Source organism: Trichechus manatus, unplaced genomic scaffold, assembly GCF_000243295.1.
Source record: "Trichechus manatus latirostris isolate Lorelei unplaced genomic scaffold, TriManLat1.0 scaffold00127, whole genome shotgun sequence".
Lineage (NCBI taxonomy): Eukaryota > Metazoa > Chordata > Mammalia > Sirenia > Trichechidae > Trichechus > Trichechus manatus.
Window position 1 is genome coordinate 7,133,632 of NW_004444063.1, and position 24,786 is coordinate 7,158,417.

General features: G+C 37.0%; 1 protein-coding gene across 1 annotated transcript in view; it reads left to right on the top strand.

Annotated features, from left to right (window-relative positions):
• Positions 1-24,786, top strand: part of MEIKIN (meiotic kinetochore factor) — a 128,661-nt gene that overhangs the window by 99,969 nt on the left and 3,906 nt on the right. The window contains exon 12 of the mRNA XM_012557943.1: positions 21,805-21,928. Coding sequence (XP_012413397.1) covers positions 21,805-21,928 — 124 coding nt within the window. The remainder of the gene's footprint in view (positions 1-21,804; positions 21,929-24,786) is intronic.

The following is a 24,786-nucleotide window of genomic DNA, read 5'->3' on the forward strand; positions in this document are numbered from 1 at the left end:
TGTTTTTCTTTTGTAATTTTGGCCAATGGTTTATCGATTTTGTTGATCTTTTCAAAGAACCAGCTTTTGGTCTTGTTAACTCTTTCAGTTGTTTTTCTATTCTCCATTTCATTTAATTCATTATTATTTCTTATCTTCTGGCACCCGAGGGCTTCTTTTGCTTCTCTATTTGTTCAAGTTGTAGGGTTAATGTTTGGATTTTGGTCCTTTCTTCTTTTTGGATGTGTGCATTTATTGCTATAAAATGACCTCTGAGCACTGCTTTGGCTGTGTCCCAAAGGTTCTGGTAAGATGTGTTTTCATTCTCATCTGATTCTGAATTTCTTTATTCTGTCCTTGATTTTTTATGTAACCCAGTAGTTTTTGAGCAAGGTGGTGTTCAGTTTTCATGTATTTGATTTTTTTTCCCTGCTTTTTCTTTTATCGATTACTACTTTTATGGCTTAATAGTCAGCTAAGATGCTTTGTAATATTTCGATGCTTTGGATTCTATTAAGGCTTACTTTGTGGCCTAATATGTGGTCTCTTCTGGAAGATGTTCCATGTGCATTGGAAAAGAAAGTATACTTAGCTGCTGTTGGGTGGAGTGTTCTGTATGTCTGTGAGGTCAAGTTGGTTGATTGTGGCGTTTACATCTTCTGTATCTTTATTGAGCTTCTTTCTGGTGTTCTGTCCTTCACTGAAAGTGGTGTATTAAATTCTTCTAATATTATTGTGGAGCTGTCTATTTCTATTTTCAATGCTGTTAGAGTTTGTTTTATGTATTTTGGAGCACTGTTGTTGGGTGTATAAATATTTATTATGGTTCTGTCCTCCTGGTATATTGACCCTTTAGTCATTATATAGTGTCCTTCCTTATCCTTTGTGGTGGATTTTACTTTAAAGTCTATTTTGTCAGAGATTAATATTGCCCCTCCTGTTCTTTTTTGAGTGTTAATTTGCTTGATATATTCTTTTTCATCCTTTGAGTTTTAGTTTGTTTGTTTCTTTAAATCTAAGGTGTGTCTCTTGTAGGCAGCATGTAGGTGGATTGTGCTTTTTTATCTATTCTGCCACTCTCTGTCTTTTTAGTGGTGCATTTAGTTCATTTACATGCAGTGTAATTATCGATAGGTATGACTTTAGTGCTGTCATTTTGATGTCTTTTTTGTGTGTTGCTGACAGTTTCTTTGTTCCACTTAATTTTCTGTGCTGAGTCGTTTTTCTTTATGTATTTTCTTTTCATCTTTTTCATTGTTGTTGATTTTGTATTTGCTGAGTCTTTATGTTTTTCTTGTTTTTTATTTTGATATGTAGGATTGTCAGTTTCCTTTGTGGTTACCTTAATATTTACCCTTATTTTTCTAAGTTTATATCGCCTTGACTTCTGCATATGAAAGTTCTATGACTACATTATTTAATCCCTCTTTTTTGTTTTAATGTTGTCGTCTTTTACATATTGATGTCTGTTTCCTTGTTCCCAGTGTTTTAGCTTTGATTTATTTTTGTGACTTCCCTATGTGGGTTGATATCTGGTTGTTCTGTCCTGTGTTCTAGTCTTGGGTTGTTATCTGATGATACTGATTTTCTAACCAAAGAACTCCTTTTAGTATTTCTTGTAATTTTGGTTTGGTTTTTACAAATTCCCTAAAGTTCTGTTTATCTGGAAATGCCCTAATTTTGCCATCGTATTTGAGAGACAGTTTTGTTGGATATATAATTCTTGGCTGGCAATTTTTTTCCTTCAATGCTTTATGTATGTCATCCTGTTGCCTTCTTGCCTGCATGGTTTCTGCTGAGTATTCAGAGCTTAGTCTTAGTGACTTTCCTTTGTGGGTGACTTTTTGTTTATCACTAGCTGCTCTTAAAATTCTCTATCTTTGGTTTTGGCAAGTTTGGTTATAATATGTCTTGGTGACTTTCTTTTGGGATCTCCCCTGTGTAGGGTTCAATAAACTTCTTGAGTAGATATCCTCTCATCTTTCACAATATCAGGGAAGTTTTCTGCCAACAAATCTTCAAGAATTCTCTCTGTATTTTCTGTTATTCGCCCCGCCCCATTCTGGTACTCCAGTCACTCATAGGTTATTCCTCTTGATAGAGTCCCACATAATATTTTGTGTTCCTTCATTTTTTTAAATTCTGTTATCAATTTTTCCTCAAATAAGTTGGTGTCAAGAGCTTTATCTTCAATCTCACTAATTCTGAGTTCTGTTGCCACAGTTCTGCTCATATGACTTTCATTGAGTTGTCTAAATCTGAAATTTTATTGTTAAATTTTTTGAATTTGGATTTGCTGTGTCTATGGATTCTTGCAGCCTGTCATTATACTCTTGTATAACCTTCTTAAGTTCCTCTGTTGCTTTGTCTGCGTGTTCCTTGGCTTGTTCTGCGTTTTATATGATCTCCTCCTTCCTGATCTCTTGAAGAGTTTGTATATTAATCTTTTGAATTCTGCCTCTGGTGATTCCAAGAAGTTCTCTTCCTCTGGGAGGTTTCTTTGTTCTTTGTTTTGTTAGCTTGCTGAAGTCATCATGGTCCGCCTCTTTATATGATTTGATATTGACTATTGTTTCCAAGCCATCAATTAATTATTAGATTTATTTATTTTATCTTTGCTTACTGTATCCTAGCTTCTTGTTTTGGTTTGTTTCGATATGCCCAAATATGCTGGTCATGTGAGCTACTTTGATTATTGGCGTCCTTGAAGCTCTCACATCCTATCACCAGGTGGTTAGAAGTGTTACTAGGTATGTGAGCCCAGGAGTCATTTACTTTTCTGGTATGGATTCAGCTCAGGTGTCCAGGTCGTTGGTTACTGAGTGTGTGGTGCAGGCTCTCACCTACAGTCCTAGACGGGCAGGGGTGATTGGAGTAGGCACAGGTATCTGGCTGCAGCAGGGGGTCTTGTTTTCAGCAAGGTGGGGGCTGACGGCTGCCCCTGAGGGTCTGCGTGGAAGACATGTCCCTGTTCCCTAAAGCGTGTAGGTGGGTGGGTTTTGCAGCTGGACTTTGGGCACCCAGTGCTGTTGGCTGTAAGGACTTGGAGGCACCACTTATTCTTGGACCCCTGTCATGGGTGGCTAGGTGGTATTGGTGGAGCCACCAGTCCTCAGGCCCCTGATGTGGGTAGGTGAGGACCCTGCTTCATGGGCAGGGAGGTGTCAAATGTCACGAATCTGCCACTCCAGCTTATAGCTGTTGCAGTTGAAAATAAGCCTGAGGTATATATACCCTGTTGTACTGTGGTAATGAGGGCCTACGCTGTTGAAATGGGCCCACACAAGTCTATGCAGAGGTGAAAGGCATTCAAAGTCCATGGACCCCTTATGCCTGTGCCTAGGCAAATGGGCTGTGCCTGCCTTGAGTTCCCGGCTTAGGGGAGCTGGCAGATTATTTTTTCCTGTTTGTTAATTTGTTCCCTCTCCAAAGCCAGGAGAGTTGCTTGGGGTGTGCATGGGTCCTCATTCCAGCCCAGGGAGTGAAGTAATTGCTGAAGCTGGACCAGGACCAGGAGCAGAGCAGGGAGGGGCCAGGTAAATGGGAGAGAGTTCTTACCAAAAGGGGAAGGATTTTTTTGATCTATGTGGTAGGTTAGACCCTTGTAGTTATCTTTCGCCGATTGAGCACTGCTTCTCCTGGTTCCAGAGGTTTGAGTAGACTCTCTGCCCCTCAGTTTCTCCTGATGTGGAAAACACGCCCAGAGCACTACTGCTTGCCTCAGTCCACGCATGCCAGCTGATGCAGCCTGCAGAATGCCGGCCAGGTCAGGTCTAGCAAATGCTCGCACCTTCTGAACTGTCTCTTCCTCCCCCTGCCACTCAGTCTGACTCCTTAACTTTGTCTTTGATATTCAAGGCTCTAAACTGTCATATATAATTGATATACTTGTTTTTTCAGGTCTTAGTTGTAAGAGGGACCACAGGAAGCGTCTGACTACTCTTCATCTTGGCCCTGCCCACAACATATTTTTTCTCTAAATTTTATTTATCTTGTTGTTGAGAATACATAGAAAAATGTACACCAATTCAACAGTTTCTACATGTACAATTTAGTGACATTGACTACATTCTTCGAGTTGTGCAACCATTCTCACCCTCCTTTTCTGAGCAGTATACATATTTTTATTCAGGACCTTAAGGGAAATTGTTTTCAGAGCTTCACCAATAAAGTTAATGTTTGTGTAGCTTGTTTTATACGTAACCTACGTTAATCTGGATAAGCTGTGGTAACAAACAACTCCAAAAATTTTAGAGGCTAAAATAATAAAGATTCATTTCTTGCTCATGCTATACATCCATTGAGTTGACGCAGGGCCCTGCTCATTATAGCTGACAGAGGAATCTCTGTCTTGAATGTTGCTAAACGCTTTGCCAGGGTAAAAAATGGAGCTCTGGAAGGTCTTCTTACATTGGTAATTAAATCTTCTGGCCTGAAAGTGACATTCAATACTTTTGGTCACAACTTGTTGGCTAGAAATAGTCACAGGCCTCACCAAACCACAGGGGAGCCCAGAAGTTCATGTTCTCCAGGAAGAACTGGAACTCTATGGCAAACAATACTGAGGACTGTCAACGTCTTTTATTAGGTTAACAAGTTTCCTTCTGCTTCTAGTTTGCGATGAAGTGAGAATGGTTTTTAGTAAACACTTTTTCTGCATAAGAGATAGTTAGATTTTGGTTCTGCTTTGATCTGTTAATATGGTCAAAAGAAAATTTGGACAAAGTTAATTTCACAGGTTTTGTTTGGTTTTAGAAAAGATTTATGAATTGACAGTCTACTGTTAGTGAGACATGCTCCACGAGACAGAAAAAAACTAGGTTTTATTAAAAATAAAAGTCAGAGAGAGAGAAACAAAACAAAACAAAGCAATTTTTTTTATATATATTTTATTCTACTTCAGGTGAAGGCTTACAGAACAAATAGTTTCTCATGAAACAGTAGTACACATGTTGTTTTATGACATTGGTTAACAACCCCACAACATATTAACCCTCTAAATTCTCAACCTTTTTTTTTTTTTGGTGAAAACACACATAGCCACAGATACACCATTTCAAAAATGTCTACATACACAGTTCAGTGACATTGACTACGCTCTTCCAATTGTGCTGTTATTCTCACTTAAGATGAAGGCTTACAGAACAAAATAGTTTCTCATTTAACAGTTACTACAAATGTTGCCCTATGACAATGGTTAACAATCTCACAACACATCAACAATATCTTTACTCAATCTTGTGTTCCCTATCACCAGCTTCCTTGTCCCCTTCTGCCTTCTGGCCCTTGTCACTGGACTCCTGTACCTCGTTAGTCTCATTTGGTTTTACGGGGCTGTCCACTCCCAGGCTGAACAGTGAACCTCAGAGGTAACTTCACCATTGAGCTAAAAGGGTGTCTGGGGCCATACTCTCGAGGTTTCTCCAGTCTCCTTTAGGCCAGTAAGTCTGGTCTTTTTTCTTTTGTGAGTTAGAATTATGCTCTACGTCCTTCTCCAGCTCTGTCCAGAACCCTCTGTTGTGATCCTGGTCAGAGCAGTCAGTGGTGGTAGCCGGGCACCATCTAGCTATACTGGACTCAGTCCGGTGGAGGCCTTGGTAGCTGTGGACAATTAGTCCTTTGGACTAATCTTTTCCTTGTATCCAGTGGAGTATCTTAGATGGCCGCTCACAAGCTTTTAAGACCCCAGACACTACTCACCAAGGTAGAATGTAGAGCATTGTCTTTATAAGCTGTGTCATGCCAATTGAGCTAGATAAAACAAAGCATTTTTAATATATTTTGACATACTATCAGATCATGCAAGAGCAGGATGTAGAGAACATTTAAACATCTAAACTTACTGATGTAACAGGGTTTGTTTAATGTTTGGTTAAAATGTCTGAACAAATAGATTAAAATGTGCAAGCAAAAAAATGGTTGTGTATATCAATAACGCTACAGAAAGAAAAAAAAACTTGTTGCTGTCGAGTCAATTCCGACTCATAGCGACCCTACAGGTCAGAGTAGAACTGCCCCATAGGGTTTCCAGGGAGCGGCTTAACCGCTGTACCACGAGGGCTCCAATGAGGTCAAAGGAGATAGAAATTTTAAATTGGGGGCAGGGGGAAGGGATGAGGTAGAATCATCTAGGTCTCTTTAACTCTAGAAAGTCTGGAGAATAAAGTATAAATTTAACGTCTTCCCCTGTCTTAGTCATCTAGTGCTGCTATATCAGAAATACTACAAGTGAATGGCTTTAACAAAGAGAAGTTTATTCTGTCACAATCCAGTAGGCTACAAGTCCAAATTAAGGGCATCAGCTCCAGGAGAAGACTTTCTGTCTCTGTCAGCTATGGAGGAAGGTCCTTGTGATGCATCAGTCTTCCTTTGGTCTGGGAGTATCTCAGCACAGGAACCTCAGGTCCAAAGGACGTGTTCTGCTCCCGGCACTGCTTTCTTGGTGGTATGAGGTTCCCATGTGTCTCTGCTCACACCTCTCTTTTATATCTCAGAAGAGATTGGCTTAAGACACTATCCAATCTTGTATACCTCATCAGTGTAACTGCCGCTAATCCATTTTACTAGATCATAGTGATTGAATTTACAACACATAAGGAAATACAATCATACAATACTGGGAATCACGACCAAGCCAAGTTGATACACACATTTTTGGGGGGACACAATTCAATCCATGACACCTCCCTTTGGTAATTTTTCTATTTAAATTTTAATTTAATGGAATTTTACTAAAAATTAACTAATTTGGCATGATTTGAGTTTTTTACATTTTATATTTAGCCAGTGTGAGAGCATTTGTTGGGCTGTAGATGGCTGAGCACAAGAATTTAAGGCTGAATTTATTACGTAGTGACCTGGGAGAACAAGTAAGAATATATACGTTAATATTGTAACTGGGGGTTGGAAATTTATTTTTTTTTAAATTCGGGTTTTTAAGATTTAATTGAAAGCCAAGACAGAATGTTTGAAGGTGCCTCAGACTCAGTATGAGTTGCTAAGATGCTTTTTTAGTGTGAGTTTTGTCCATGGCTGTTTTTTGAGCAAGTTTACTTGAGTGTTATTGGTATATGCACAGTATTGATTATTACCTAACACACAGATACTAGCTGGGGAGGCTAATATATAATTTAAAGTTAATTTGTTTTGTAAAGTTATTTTCTGTTGATGTTATAAAATTTTGTGGAGATGGTTATTATATCAGATTTTACCTGTTGTACTGAGTTGTAATTTTATACCAATTAATTTAAGCAACCATTAAGATCTAATAATTTTTTAGTGTATGACATACTAATATAAGATAAAAAAGGAATGAATTTTATAATTGAGCATTTGTTAAGATTTGTTTGGTTAAGGATATTTTACTATTAATGACTTTATTTTTTTTAAGTGTTTTTTTTTTTTTAATTCTAACTTGTTGTAGTTAAAAGTCATCCAGATAGTTCCAACTCGTAGCAACCCTATGTACAACAGAACGAAACACTGCCTAGTTCTCCACCATCCACACAATTATTGCTATGTTTGAACACATTGTTGTAGACATTGTGTCAATCCATCTCATCAAAGGTCTTCCTGGTTTTCACTGACCTTCTACCTTACCAAGCATGATGTCCTTCTCCAGGGACTGGTCCCTCCTGATAACATGTGAAAGTATGTGAGATGAAGGAGAATTCTGGCTGTACTTCTTCCAGACAAATTTGTTTGTTCTTCTGGTAGTCCACTGTATATTCAGTATTCTTCGCCAACACCATAATTCAAAGACATCGATTCTTCAGTCTTCCTTATACATTGTCCCGCTTTCACATGCACATGAGGTGATTGAAAAAACCATAGTATGGTTCAGGTGCAATTTAGTCCTCAAAGTGACACCTTGGCTTTTCAACACTTTAAAGAGGTCCTTTGTAACAGAGTTGCCCAATGCAATACATCATTTGATTTCTTGACTGCTGCTTCCATGGGCGATGATTGTGGATCCAAGTAAAATGAAACTCTTGACAACTTCAATCTTTTCTCTGTTTATCATGATGTTGCTTATTGGTCCAGTTATGAGGATTTTTTGTTTTCTTTATGTTGGGGTGTAATCCATACTGAAGGCTGTGGCCTTTGTTCTTCATCAGTAAGTGCCTCAAGTCTTCTTCACTTTCAGCAAGCAAGGTTGTGTCAGCCACATAATGCAGGTTGTTGATGAGTCTTCCTCCAATCCTGATGTTGTGTTCTTCATGTAGTCCAACTTCTCGGATTATTTGCTCAGCATACAGATCGAATAAGTATGGTGAAAAGATACAACACTGACACACATCTTTCTTGACTTTAAACCACGCAGTATCCCCTTGTTCTGTTCGAACGACTGCCTCTTAGTCTGTGCATAGGTTCCCCATGAGCACAATGAAGTGTTCTGGATTCCCATTCTTTGCAGTGTTATCCATAATTTGTTATGAGCCACACAGCCAAATGCCTTTGCATAGTCAATAAAACACAGGTAAACATCTTTCTGGTATCCTCTGCTTTTAGCTAATATCCATCTGACATCAGCAATGATATGCCTCGTTACACATCCTCTTCTGAATCCGGCTTGAATTTCTGGCAGTTCCCTGTCAATGTACTGCTGCAACATCTATTGAATGAACTTCAGCAAAATTTTACTTGTGTGTTATATTGATACTGTTTGATAATTGCCACATTCTGTTGGAACACCTTTTCTTTGGAATGGGCACAAATATGGATCTCTTCCAGGAGCTTGGCCAGGTAGCTGTCCTCCAAATTTTTTGGCATAGATGAATGAGCACTTCCAGTGCTGCATCCATTTGTTGAAGCGTCTCAATTGGTATTCCATCAGTTCCTGGACCCTTGTTTATCACCAGTGCCTTCAACAGCTTGGACTTCTTCCTTCAATAACATCGATTCTTGATCATATGCTGTCTCCTGAATTGGTTGAACATCAACCAGTTCTTTTTAATGCAGTGACTCTGTGTATTCCTTCCATCTTCTTTTGATGCTTCCTGCATCGTTCAATATTTTCCCCGAAGAATCCTTCAAAATTGCACTTCAAGGCTTGAATTTTTCTTCACTCCTTTCAGCTTGAGAAATGCTGAGCATGTTCTTCACTTTTGGTTTTCTGACTCCAGATCTTTGAACATTTCATTATAATACTTTATCTTCTTGAGCTGCCCTTGAAATCTTCTGTTCTTCAGCTCTCTTACTTCATCGTTTCTTCCTTTCCCTTTAGCTACTCTACATTTAAGAGCAAGTTTCAGAGTCTCTTCTGACATCCATTTTGGTCTTTTCTTTCTTTCCTGTCTTTTTAATGACCTCTTGCTTTCTTCGTGTATGATGTCCTTGATGTCATCCCACAACTTGTTCAATGCGTCAAGTCTATTCTTGAGATGGTCTCTAAATTCAGGTGGGATATACTCAAGGTCATAATTTGGCTCTTGTGAACCTGTTCTCATTTTCTTCAGCTTCAACTTGAACCTGCATATGAGCAATTGATGGTCTGTTCTGCACTTGTCCCCGGCCTTGTTCTGACAGATGATATTGAGCTTTTCCATTGTTTCTTTCCACAAATGTAGTTGATTTGATTCCTGTGTATTCCATCCGGTGAGGTCCGTGTATATAGTAGCCATTTATGCTGTTGAAAAAAGGTATTTGCAATAAATGAGTTGTTGATCTTGCAAAATTCTATCATGCAATCTCTGATGTTATTTCTATAACCAGGCCATATTTTCCAACTACAGATCCTTCTTCTTTGTTTCCAACTTTTGCATTCCAATCTCCAGTAATTACCAATGCATCTTAATTGCATGTTTCATCAATTTCAGACTGCAGAAGTTGGTAAAAAATCTTCAATTTCTTCATCTTTTGCATTAGTGGTTGGTGTGTAAATTTGAATAATAATGGCATTAACTGATCTTCCTTGTAGGCATATGGATATTATCCTATCACTGACAGCATCGTACTTCAGGATAGATCTTGAAATATTCTTTTTGACAATTATTGCTATGCCATTCCTCTTCAATTTGTCATTCCTAGCATAATAGACCATATGATTGTCCCATTCACAGTGCTCAATATCATTCCATTTCAGCTCACTAATGCCTAGGATATCGATCTTTATGTGTTGCATTTCATTTTTGACAACTTCCAGTTTTTCTAGATTCATACTTCATACATTCCACATTCCTATTAGTAATGGATATTTGCAGCTGTTTCTTCTCATTTTGAGTCATGCCACATCAGCAAACGAAGGTCCTGAAAGCTTGACTCCATCCACATCATTAATGTTGACTCTGTTTTGAGTGCCTGCCAACTTGATGGGCTTATGTTCTGGCATTATATCAGACAATGTTCTCCTGCTATTCATAAGGTTTTTACTGGCCAGTTTTTTTCAGAAGTAGATCACCAGGTCCTTCTTCCTAGTCTGTCTTAGTCTAGAAGCTCCACTGAAACCTGTCCACCATGGGTGACCTTGCTGGTATTTGAAATACTGTGGCATAGCTTCTAGCATCACAGCAACATGCAAGCTACCACAGTACAAAAAACTTACAGATGGGTGGTGTAGTTTTAACTTGGGGTGTTGATTTTTGAAAATTTTAAATTTTTTTTAGAAGGTAAATGGTTATACAAAGCAACAAGTCTTAGTTATCTAGTGTTGCTGTAACAACACTTTAACAAAAAGAAATTTATTTTCTCACAGTTTTGGAGGCTAGAAGTCTGAAGTCAGGGTGCCATCTCTAGGGGAAAGCTTTCTCTCTATGTCGGCTCTGGAGGAAGGTCCTTGCCTCTTTTGAGCTTATGCTCCTGGACAGTCTTCATGTGGCTTGGCACCTCTTTTCCTCCATATCTGCTCTGCTGGATTATTTAATCTCTTTTATATTTCAAAAGAGATTAGCTCGAGATAAAACACCCTACAGGAATCCTTCCTCATTAACATAACAAAGACAGTCCTTTCCCAAATGGGATTATAACTACAGGCATAGGGGTTGGGTTTTACAACACATATTTGGGGGGATATAATTCAGTCTGTAGCAATCTACAGCCCAACTAGGAAGAAGGACCTGGTGGTCTACTTCTGAAAAAATTAGCCAGTGAAAACCTTATGAATAGCAGCAGAACATTGTCTGATATAGTGCCAGAAGATGAGCCCGTCAGGTTGGAAGTCTCTCAAAATATGACTGGAGGAGAGCTGCCTCCTCATAGAAGAGTCGACTTTAATGATGTGGATGGAGTCAAGCTTTCAGGACCTTCATTTGCTGATGTGGCACGACTCAAAATGAGAAGAAACAGCTGCAAACATCCATTACTAATAGGAATGTGGAATGTATGAAGTATGAATCTAGGAAAATTGGAAATCGTCAAAAGTGAATAACCCAGAACTAAAATCATTCCTGAGGCCAACTCTTCAGGCAAAGATTGGACTGGACTGTGGGACAGAAAATGATACTCTCGCACAGTGTGCTTCTTAGCTCAAGTAGATACATGAGACTAAATCGGTAGCTCCTGTCCGGAGCTAAGATGAGAAGGCGGAGAGGGTCAGGAGCTGGTTGAAGGGACATGGGAAATCATTGATGCATTGATAATTACTGATGATTATAATGCAAAAGTTGGAAACAAAGTATCTGTAGTTAGAAAATATGGCCTTGGTGATGGAAACGATGCCAGAGATCACGATTGAATTTTTCAAGACCAGCGACTTCTTCATTGCAAATACCTTTTTTCAATAACATAAATGACGACTACACCCTACAGGGCAGTTATCCTCTGTCCTGTAGGGTCGCTGTGAGTCGGAATTGACTCGACAGCAATGGGTATACATGTGGACCTTGCTAGATGGAATACACAAGAATCATATTGACTACATCTGTAGAAAGAGATGATGGAGAAGCTCAATATCATCAGTCAGAACAAGGCCAGGGGCCAACTGTGGAACAGACTGTCAATTGCTCATATGCAAGTTCAAGTTAAAGCTGAAGAAAATTAGAAAAAGTCTGTGAGAGCCAAAGTACAACCTTGAGTATATTCCACCTGAATTTAGAAACCATCTCAAGAATAGATATGGCTCATTGAATACTAATGACCAAAGACCAGATGAGTTGCGGGATGACATCAATAACATCATACATGAAGAAAGCAAGAGGTCATTAAAAAGACAGGAAAGACCAAAAAGGATGAAAGAAGAGACTAAAACTTGCTCTTGAATGTAGAGTAGCTAAAGGGAAAGGAAGAAATGATGAAGTAAGAGAGCTGAAGAACAGAAGATTTCAAGGGCCGCTCAAGAAGACAAAGTAAAATATTATAATGAAATATTCAAAGACCTGGAGTCAGAAAACCAACAGGGAAGAACACACTCAGCATTTTTCAAGCTGAAAGAAATGAAGAAAAAATTCAAGCCTTGAGTTGCAATATTGAAGGATCCTTCGAGGAAAATATTGAGCGACGCAGGAAGCATCAAAAGAAGATGGAAGGACTACACAGAGTTAACGTACCTAAAAGGATTGGTCAGCGTTCAACCATTTGAGGGGGTAGCATATGATCAACACCCGGCGGTACTGAAAGAAGAGGTCCAATCTGCATTGAAGGTATTGGTGAAAAACAAGACTCCAAGAATTGATGGAATACTAATTGAGATGTTTCAACAAATGAATGCAGCGGTGGAAGTGTTCACTCATCTATGCCAAGAAATTTAGAAGACAGCTACCTGGCCAACCAACTGGAAGAGATTCATATTTGTACCTATTCCAAAGAAAGGTAGTCCAACAGAAGGTGGAAGTTATTGAACATTATCATTAATATCACACACAAGTAAAATTTTGCTGAAGTTCGTTCAATACAGGTTGTAATTGTAGCAGTACATTGACAGGGAACTGCCAGAAATTCAAGGTGGATTCAGAAGAGGATGTGGAATGAGGCATATCATTGCTGATGTCAGATGGATATTGGCTGAAAGCAGAGGATACCAGAAAGATGGTTACCTGTGTTTTATTGACCATGCAAAGGCATTTGACTGTGTGGATCATAACAAATTATGGATAACACTGCAAAGAATGGGAATCCAGAACACTTCATTATGCTCATGAACAACCTGTACATAGACCAAGAGGCAGTTGTTTGATCAGAACAAGAGAATTAGTGTGATTTAAAGCCAAGAAAGGTGTGCATCAGGGTTGTATCCTTTCACCATACTTATTTAATCTATATGCTGAGCAAATAATTGGAGAAACTGGTCTATGTGAAGAAGAACGCAGCATCAGGATTGAAGGAAGATTCATTAACAACCTGCAATAGGCCGATGACACAACCTTGCTTGCTTGAAAGTGAAGAGGACTTGAAGCACTTACTGATGAAGATCAACGCCACAGCCTTCAGTATGGATTATACCTCAACATAAAGAAAACAAAAATTCTCACAACTGAACCAAGAAGTAACATTATGATAAACAGAGAAAACATTGAAGTTGTCAAGGATTTCATTTTACTTGGATCCACAATCATCGCCCATGGAAGCAGCAGTCAAGAAGTCAAACACATTGCATTGGGCAAATCTGCTGTACAAGACCTCTTCAAAATGTTGAAAAGCAAAGATGTCACTTTAAGGACTAAAGTGCGCCTGACCAAAGCCATGCTGTTTTCAGTTGCCTCACATGCCTGTGAAAGCTGGACAGTGAGTAAAGAAGACCAAAGAACAATTGATGCCTTTGAATTATAGTGTTGGCAAAGAATTTTGAATATACCATGGACTGTCAAAAAACGAACAAATCAGTCTTACAGGAAGTACAGCCAGAATGCTCCTTAGAAGCAAGGATGGCAAGACTTAATCTCACATACTTTGGACATGTTATCAGGAGGGACTAGTCCCTGGAGAAGGACATCATGCTTGGTAAAGTAGAGGGTCAGCAAAAAAGAGGGAGATCCTCAACAAGATGGATTGGCACAGTGGCTGTAACAGTGGACCTAAGCATAACAAGGGTCGTGAGGATGGTGAAGGAGTGGGCAGTGTTTCATTCTGTTGTACACAGGGTCACTATGAGTCATAACTGACTCGATAGCACCTAAAAACAACAACCTACTACAACATTTGGTACAGCATAAGCAATGTAATAAGTATTTTTATATTGGAGGGCAAAACTGTATAAGTTTGAAGACCATATACAAAATAATATCTTTTTAAAGTAGGAAAGGCTTAATGTTAGAGTTTGTAGAAGAAAAAGTAGTCTGATATTATAATTTAGAATAGATTTTAAGTGGGTCTGTGTAACCATTTAGATTTTCAGATATTTTATTAATTTCAGTTTTGTTACATCAGTAAAATCTCCCATGGGAAGAAATGGCTTGAAGGGTTATTTGGAAGGCAGCTGTGCTCACCACTGTACCACCAGTGCTTGAAGGGTTATTGGATCATTTTGTATTAAAGTTAGATGAGTATTTTTTAGAGGGGGTTAAACTTTGGCACATGATGATTATATTATGAGAATAATAGCCATTTTTTACATGTTAATTAGACATTGACTAATTTTATAGTTGTTAGTCTGTTTCTGAGTTAAAACTCCGATGTTTTTGAGTGGGCTTAGTTACATCCTAATTTTAATCATTAGGACTCTTGAGTTTAATACAAGTATTATTTTTAAAAGAGGAAGGCATGGGCCCACTTGAATAAATATATTGTAGAGTAATAGCCATTGATGAATTTAGTTAACTATTATCTTGCTTTGGATTTTTCCATCTGTGTTCCTAAATGAGATTTCTCAGTAGTTTTCCTTTCTCTTAGTGGACTTGTCTTGTTTTGGTATCAAGGTTACTGGCTTCATAGAATAAATTTAGGAATATTCTCTATTTTTGTCCTTGAGAAGAATTTATATAAGATTAGAATTATCTTATTACTTGAAAGTGTGTTAGAAGTTGTCTTCTGGGCCTGGTGTTATCTTTGTGGGAAAATTTATAACTATAGATCCAATTTTTTTATAGCGTTCTAGCCAGATCTCTATTTTTCTTGTCAGTTTTCGATATATTCCTAGGAATTAGTCCATTTTGTATAAAATATTCAAATTTAATACATAAACATTGTTTATATTTTTATTCTTAGCTGTACCTGTACCCACTACCATGTACTAATTTCTATGCCTTATATTGTTTACTTATGCCTTGTATTTTTTTCTAATTAGTCTTGCCAAAGTTTTCTCTATTTTTGTAGTTTTATAGATTGAATTGTGTCCCCCAAAATATGTGTTGGAATCCTATTTCCTATACCTATGGATGTAATACTGTTTGGAAATAGGGTTTTCTTTGTTATGTTGATGAGATCATATCAGTGTAGGGTGTGTCCTAAACCTAATCATTTCTGAATTACATGAAGCGCAGCATAGACACGGAGACACTTACGCACACACAGCGGGGTGTGGGGAAGAGTTCTGGAAGTTCTTGCCAGAGCAATTAGACAAGAAAAAAAAAAAATTGAAAAGCGTCCAAATTGGAAAGGAAGAAAAATGATCTGTTTACAGATTACATGATTTTATATGTAGAAGACCCTAAAGACTCCACAAAAAAAAGAGACTATTAGAGCTAATAAACAAATTCAATAGTGTTGCAGGATACAAAGTCCATACACAAAAATCAGTTGTATTTCTATACACTAGCAATGAGCAAACTGAAAAAGGAAATTCAGAAAACAATTAAAATAGCATCAAAAAAAAGAAAACAAAACAAAACTTAGGAATACATTTAACCACAGAAGTAAAAGACTTGTATACTGAAAACTATTAAAACATTACTGAAAGAAATTAAAGACTTAGATAAATGAAAAGATAAATTGCTTCATGGATTGGAAGACTTAATGTTAAAATGTCATTACTACTCAAAGTGATCTACAGATTCAACACAATCCCTATCAAAATCCCAGTCACTTTCTTTGCAGAAATGGGAAAACCAATCCTCTAATTCATGTGGAATGATAAGCATCCCCGAATAATTCACCAAAATAATCTTGAAAAAGAAGAACAAAGTAGGAGGACTCACACTTCCTTGTTTCAAAGTGTACTACAAAGACACAGTAATCAAAATAATGTAATACTGGTATAAGAATAGACACAGAGACCAATGGAATAGAATTGTTGTTAGGTGTCATCAAGTCAGCTCTGACTCATAGCAACCTTATGTATAACAGAATGAAACATTGCCCAATCCTGAACCATCCTCAAAATTGTTGCTATGTTTCAGCCCATCGTTGCAGCCGCTGTGTCAATCCATCTCATTGAGGGTCTCCATGTTTTTCGCTGACCCTCTACTTTACCAAGCATGATGTTCTTCTCCAGCGATTGGTCCTTCCTGATGATGTGTCCAAAGTAAGTGAGACAAAGTATCATCATCCTCACTTCTAAGGACTGTACTCCCTCCAAGATTGATTTGGATTCTTCTGGCAGTCCGTGGTATATTCGTTATTCTTTGCCGAAAGTATAATTCGAATGCGCCAAATTCTTCTTTGGTCTTCCTTTTTCATTGTCCAGTTTTCGCATGCATATAAGATGATTGAAAATACCATTGTACTACAAAACTACAGTAATCAAAATAGTGTGGTACTCTTATAAGAATAGACATATAGGCCAATTGAAAAGAATTGAGAATCTAGAAATAAACCCGTATATCTGTGGGCAGTTGATTTTCATCAAGGGTGCCAACTCCATTCAATGAGAAAGAATAGTCTCTTCAATAAATGGTGCTGGCACAACTGGATTCCACATGCGGAAGAATAATGTTGAACCTATACCTCACATCATATTCAAAAATTAACTCAAAATGGATCAAAGATCTAAACATAAGAACTAAAACCATAAAAACCATGGTCTTTGGACTAGACCTGACATCATCCTTTCCTTTTCTTAGAGGACAACAGATATTTATAGCCAGGTTGCTCCATCATCTTATTTCCTGCTGGTAGAATTCCAGGAATCAAATAGCTTTTCTTCATTCTGTGCTAACTATATTCCGTTTAGTCTAAACAGGAGCGTTTCTGATGAGATGATTGATTGGATCCATAGATCACATTTCTGATCTCTTTAGAAAATTGTTATCTAGCCACACCCTTGGTGTCCTCTCCAGAGCATGCATTTTAATAAATTTTGCAGTAGAATTTTCCAAATCTTCAAATTCTGGTTTCTTTTTGCACAGTTCATTTTTCAATCTCTCTTTCCTCCCACATTTTACTATAAGCAGCAGGGAGAAACCATGCCGTAACTTAAAGATTTTGCTTAGAAATATTCTCAGCTAAATATCCAAGTTCATCACTTACAAGTTCTACTTTCCATAAAACATTTGAACATAATTCAGCCAAATTCTTTGTCACTTTATAACAAGGATCACCTTTCCTCCAATGTTCAATAACGTATTCATCATTTCCTTTGAAAACCTCCCCAAAGTACGTTTAACATCCACATTTCTATCAATATTCTGTTCATGACAGTAGAAGCTTTCCCCACAGCTCCCCACAATTCTTTCCAAGCCCTCATCAGAATCACCCCTAATGTCTGTAATTCTACCAACAATCTCTTCAAGGCAATCTATGCTCTTACTATCAAGCACCTCAAAACTCTTCCAATCTTCACCCATTACAAATTCCAAAGCCATTTCTACATTTTTAGGTATTTGTTAGAGCAGCACCCCCCAGTCTCTGGTACCAAATTCTTCGTTTAGTAGAGCTGCCATAACAAATTACCACGAAGTGGGTGGCTTTAAAGAACAGAAATTTATTTTCTCACAGTTTGGGAGACTAGAAGTCCAAACCAGGGAATTGGAAGAGCTATGTTCTCTCTTTGTCAGCTCAAAGGGAAGATCCTTCCTGTCTCTTTGAGTTTCTGGCAGCCCCAGGTATTTCTTGATGTTTTGGCTCATAGATGGATCCTCACATGCTGTCTTCCTCCCATGTGCAACTCTCCTTCCATGCCTGTCCTTCTCTTTTATAAAACACCACTCAGAAGGGATTAGGATTAGGACCAACCCTGCTGTGGTATGACTTCATTAATTTAATGATAACATCTGCAATGAAAAACCCATATATCCCCAAAGGTCACATTCACCAGTGTGGGGGTTAGGATTTCAACATATCTTTTTAGGGGACACAGTTCAATCCAGAACAGGCTTATTCTGTTTTCTTTATCTAACTCCTTGTGTTGGAAGTTTAATTCCATTGTCTTTTCTTTTTTTCTAATATATTCACTTATCGTTCTTGTGTGCCATTGAGTCAATTCTGACTCGTAGAGACCCTATGGGATAGAGTAGAACTGCACCGTAGGGTTTCCAAGGCTGTAATCTTTACAAGAGCAGATCACCAGGTCTTTTATCCATGGAGTATCTGGTGGGTTCAAACTACTGACCTTTCTGTTAGCAGACAAGCTCTTAACCATTGCACCACCAGGGCTTTTATACATTCACTTAAGGTTATACTTTCTCAGTGCTAGTTTACCTGCATCCCACAAGTTTGATATGCTGTAATTTCCTCAGCATTTAGGTTTAAGTATTTTTAAATTCTATTTTGATTTTTCCTTTGACGTAGGAGTTACTTAGAAATGTGGATTTTTAAATTTCTAAGTGTAAGTGGCTTTTCATTTATATGTTTGCTGCTCACTCTGACTTAATTGCATTGTGATCAGAGAAAGTAGTCCATATGTGGTATGGATTTTTAAAAATTTGTTGATAGATGCATTACAGCCTAGTGTATAGTCAATTTTTATTAAATATTTCATGTGTTTTAAAAAGAATATCTATTCTCTAATTGTTGTGTAAAGAGTTTTTACATGTCAGTTAAATCAAGCTTGTTAATTTTGTTTTTCAAGTTTTCTGTATCTTTCCTAATATTTTGTCTGTTTAAACCATCAATTGAGAGAAACGTGTTGAAATTAGCTACTATTATAATAGTGTATTTGTTTCTTCCTGTGAGTCCACCAGTTTTTGCTTTGTATATTTTGAAGCTATTTTATTGATTCTGTGTAAGTTTAAAATTGTGGTCTTTTTCTGGTGATTTGAGCCTGTTTTCATTATTTAGTGAGCTGCTTTATTCCTAATGTTTTCTTTTGTTTGGTATAAATATAGCTACCTTACCTTTCTTTATGTATTAGGTTGGCATGTATTTTTCTGTCCTTTTATTTTTCAACCATCCCATATCCTTTTGTTTTAGGTGGTTTTTTTTTTTCTTTTTTTTTTAATGTAGGTGGATTTTCTCCCTCCCTCCGTAGCCTGACAGTCTCTTGTCTTTTTTAACTGTCAAGCATAGTCTATTTATATGTATTGTGGTTATTAATCAATTTGAACTTATTTCTACCGTCTTAATTTTTCTTTTTGTTTCATTTTTTGCTATGCTTCCTTTTTGTTTTTTAACTTTTTCTATTCATTGAAAATGTTTGTTAACCTTTTTTATTTCACCTTTTTCTCTACTGGTTTATGATTTGTACTCTCTAGTTCTATTCTTATCATGGGTACCCTTGAAATTTTGGCAGATAGATTTAAGTTTTTAAAGTCTAAAATTAAACAGTAACTCAACTCCCTTGCTGAAAAATATAGGGACCTTAGAGTACTTTAAGCTCAGTCATTCCCTTCCAACTTGTATACTTTTGTTTTAAGCTATTTTGGTTCTTTTTATTTTATTCCACAGACTATCTTCATTAACATTATTATTAGTAAAGTTAGTATTATTAATTTATTCAGATAAAATTTGTTAATATTTACATACATTTAAATTTGCTTCATTTTACATACAGGTAAATTTTATCTGGAGCCCTGGTGGCATAGTGGTTAAGAGTTTGGCTGCTAATCAAAAGGTCAGCAGTTCAAATCCACCAGCCACTCCTTGGAAACTCTATGGGGCAGTTCTACTCTGTTCTATAGGGTCACTATGAGTCCGAATCAACTCAACGGCAATGTTTTGTTTTTTTTTAAATTTGCTTTCTTAGACTATTAATCTAGGATTATTTTTCTTCTTTCTGAAGTTCATGATTTAGATTCAAAGTTCCTTTAATGAAGGTCTTTGGTGGTAGACTGCCTCAGGTTTTTAAAAAAATCTTTCTAGTATGCCTTCATTCTTGAAAGATAGTTTTACTGGATACACAGTTCTAAGTTGATGACTGTTTTCTCTCTGTTCTTTGATGGTATCATCCCACTGTCTTCTGGCTTCCGTGTTACTGTTGAGACTTTTCCTGTTAGTCTAATTGTCATTTCTTTGTAAATGATATGTGTGCAGGAAAGAGTTAACTCAGCAGGCCTGGCTTACTCAAATTCTGCACATTCCCAAGGTCTTTAGGACTTGCCCTGTAGCCTGGCTTCTGGGGAGGACTTCTGAGCCCTTGGAGTATCGTGCTTTAGAAGAGTACCAGTGTTAAAGCCTGAGGCCTGGGCCACTCTGTTGCTTAAGCTATCTGTTGAATTTTTTCTCTCAAAAATTTTATTGTTCGTTTGAAGAAGTTCTGGTTGTTTCTTTTTCGTTTCTGTCTTTCATGCTTGATAGTCTTTTGTTGTTGCTCATCCTTTAGTTTTCAATTGTTAATTCTTAAATCATTTTATACATTGCTATTCTACTTTGGCTTGGAAATTCCAATATCTGATATTCTGGGGATTTAAATCCATTGCTTGATATTCCTGTACAGTCACACTTATAGTAACTTGTTTCCTTGTGAGTTTATTTCCTTTATTGTTATTATAAGGAAATTTTAGAATGGGGTGAATTGTATTTCGTCCATCATTTCTGCCTGGAACTATTCTGAACTGAATCTTGAAGGACAACTCTGACACGACTCTGATAATTTATTTATCTTAATTGATAAGAATCCTGTGGGCCTAAATTGGGGTCCTATCCTCCTAGGAGGATTTGTATCTGTTTCTACTACAAAAGATATTGCTAGGGCAAGGTATCAATCTAAGACCACTTTAACCCTTTTTAAGGATTCTAGTTTAGTGCAGGAATCTCAGGTTCAGCATTCCCTTCTTTCTGCTGGCCCATTTATAGTGCCCCTGTCTGAACCATCACTGTGGCCAGGGCATAGAATATGTTGATTGTTTAGGCTGGGTCTTGTGGCTACCCTTTGTGCTCAAAAGTACGTATCATCAGCCCTACCTGATCCATAAGAAAGGGATGCGGGCATAGTCTGGTAGAGTGGATAGATTTGCCCAAGAAAACTCAGAATACTAGTACCAGAACAATAGCAAATGAATGCTGGGCAGAAAAATAGCAGATATCCACCACAGAGGATAATATGAATTTTACAATAGAAGAAGATTTTTTTAATATAAGCTTTATTTAGAATGGGAGAAGTCCTTGATAAACTTATGTCACTACTTCTGAGTTCTAAGAAACTAGACATGTCACTACTGAAAGATTATAGATTTTCTTTATTCCAGGGAAGGTCTACTTGATGGAAAATTGTCAAAATTAACAGCATTGGAAAATCAAGGAACTCTAGTGTTTGACCCAAAATTAAATTTACATTTGTGTTTTAACTCAGTAAATCATACAAACTATCTCTCCCACTTTGGAGTACTTGAATTTCAACTCTACCATTGCTTGCTCTCTGACCGTAAGTAAGTTAATTATCCAACCTCTCTGAACCTAAGTTTTCTCATTCATAAAATGGGGATAATATAATCTGCCTTCCCTGATTCTTGTGAGTATTAAATGAGCAAATATTTTTAAACCAACTAGTTAGTGTCTGGAGTAGAGTAAGCATTTATTAAATGCTTGCTATTATTAATATCTACAAAATATGGACATTGAGACTATTTACTTTGCTTTCGAAATAAAACAACATACAAATATAGCATCTGAGGAACTTACGCTATCTCTGCTTTTATTTTTCAGATTCCTTCAAATACATCAGAAATATGTTGCATTATTAGAGCATCGCCAGGAACTAGACAAGTGAAAATTAAAGGTGTTACTGTAAAAAAGAAGAAATATTCTCCTTGTAAAGGTATTCCTCAAGGTACTGTAGTATAAATGCACAGTCTACTTTTTGAAAGATATAAAACATTTTTTCCTTTATGAACTATTTATATACACTCAAACTTTGGTTATAAAATGTATTCTGAGAGTTCTTGCACAAGGTAGAAATGGTAAAATTATAAAAAGTCTGGTTAGGTTTCAGAACCTGAGTAAATTAATTTTTTGAAAGATAAATATTCATCTTTTGAAAAATTAGCTTATGCTATTGATTTAAAATGGGTGGTCTTGAACAGATACTAACAAAAGCAGATATATATATATATACACACACACACACACACACATTTATCTAGCCAATATATATATATAAAAGTGCTCGCTTTATTAGTCGTGACAAAAATATAAATTAAAACTACAATACAATACCACTGTACATCTACCAGAATGGCTAAAAGGGAAAGATGGAAAATATTAAGTGTTGGTGAGGATGTGGTGCAACTAGAACTCACATACACTGCTGATGGAAGTACAAATTGGCATAACCAATTGAAAAATGTTGGGCAATATATGTTAAAACTGAGCATGCGCCTATCTGAAGACTCAGCAATTCCTCTTCCAGGAGTATACCCAACTGAAATGTGTACATATGTTCATAGCAGCACTGTTTATAATAGACCCAAACTAGAAACTGTCCAAATGTCCATCAATTATAAAATGAATAGATAAATTGTGGTATATTTGTGCATTAGAATACTGGATATCAATGAGAATCAACAATATATAGTTACATTCAACAATATCGATGTATCTCACAAACCTAAGGAGTCAGACACAATAGTGTACATTTAGTATTATTTGTATGTATTATATAACCAGGCAACTATGTATTATTTATATGTAGTACAAAACCAGGCACAAAACTATGATGGAAATCAGAATAGCAGATGCCTTTGCAGGTGTGGGAATATTAATTGGGAGGGGTTATGAGAGGGGCTTCTAGGGTGGTGATAATACTGTGTTTCATTATCTGAGTGTTGATTACATGAGTGTGTTAAGTTTGTGAATACCCATCAAGCTGTATACACATATTTTCTCTGTGTGTATTATACTTCAATAAAAAGTTAAAAAATAAATTGAAAAACTTTTCTTAATTTAATTTTTTTGGCCTGTCATATCTGCATCAGGTATTGTAAAAACTCTGGCCTTGAGTATGCAACAAATTGAACCAAAATGTGTCTGGGAGATTCTTTTGAGTGTGCAGATGTAATTGCAACAAAGACAAAATTTTTACTTTAATTCACAGAGACCCCTTTGATGCATGTTGAACCCATGGTGCTACCTCTTGGCTTCTTCTAGGTTCTCATCATAACAGCAGCCTCTGCATCTAAGTCATTCTCTTTCAACCTCTGGCCACTTGTCTTTGCCTTTCCTTTAATAAAAATAGCAAAGCCCCAGGCTAACTAGTGAGCGTGTTATTTTAAACATGCAGCAGCCTATTTTTAGTTCTGGCATTTACAGTTTTAGCTAGTTTGGCAGTAATCTAATTAGGACTACAGGGTGAAACTTATTTTTGATGGTCTAGGACCCTGTTTAATATGCTGCTTGTTCATAAACAGTTGGTATTATACCAATTAAGGAAAAGAAAATTGGTGAAAATGAACCACTAGGAGACTACAAAAGAGATGTGATGAAGGAAGTATAGTGGGTAAGCAGAGAATGGTGACAGCCAGATAGAAGAGGGCTTAGGGAATGTCTAGTCTAAGGTTTCTCAGTGTGTGGTCCTCTGACCACTTCTAACAGAATCGCTTCAGACCTGGTAAAATTTCAGCCTCTAGAGATATGACACAAGAATCTGCAATTTGATGAGCTCTTACAGTAATTTCAATAAACACTAAAATCTGAGAACCGTATACTGATCTATTTTATAGATAATGAAGATGACCAGGCTAGATTGATAAGTGACTTGTCCGAGGTCACACAGTTAATTGCTGACAGAATCAGAGCTAGAACCCAGATTTTCCTGATTCTAATGGTTTGACCGGGTAGCTGTCAAATAGAGAATAGGCAATAGAGTAGGTAGGACTCTCAGTTTCCCAGCTCACCCAGACAAAGCAGTTCTGCTTCTTTTTGCTTTATACATTGAACATCTGTATTCTATTTTATCTAAACAGAGGCATTTTTTGCAAAGAGGAGGGTTGAATAATCATTGTTCTGTACTTTCTTACAGTTACAGCAGTAGATGAATAATTTATTGGTGTATTAATTCATCCAACAAACATGCATTAGGCACAGCAATATGAGCACAGCCTTAGCCCTTGAGGGGTTTACATCCAGTCATGAGATAGACTTCACAGTCTTTTCTATAAGTTAATAAGCTAGATGTGAATAGGCACTGTAGAGGTGTCAGGGAAGACTTCCAAGCTAATATACCTTTCGGAAAACCAGACAAAAACTGTAGCATTTTTTACAGTAATATTTTAAGGTTTGTTTTATTTTTGAGTTCCAGGAGAGATGATAAATGATGTGTTATAAATTCATATCTCAAACTAATAGGAGAGTAACAGCCTTTAACTAGATACATATATATCTTTAGTAAGAAATCTGAGTCTTTAGATAATAATAACGGCAGAAATATCATACAGAAATATAACAGTTGAAGTGGAAACATCCATTCAAGTATCTGCGAGATGATGGTAGAAAGTACTTAAGAGTAAGATATTCCTGAATTCAAATTCTAGCTCTGTCACATGGGTAAATTCCTGAAATTCTCTTAATTTTATTCTCCTCACTTGTAAAATTCTTTTTCTTTATATTGAGGTATAATCCATACTGAAGGCTGTGGTCTTTGATCTTCATCAGTAAGTGCTTCATGTCCTCTTCACTTTCAGCAAGCAAGGT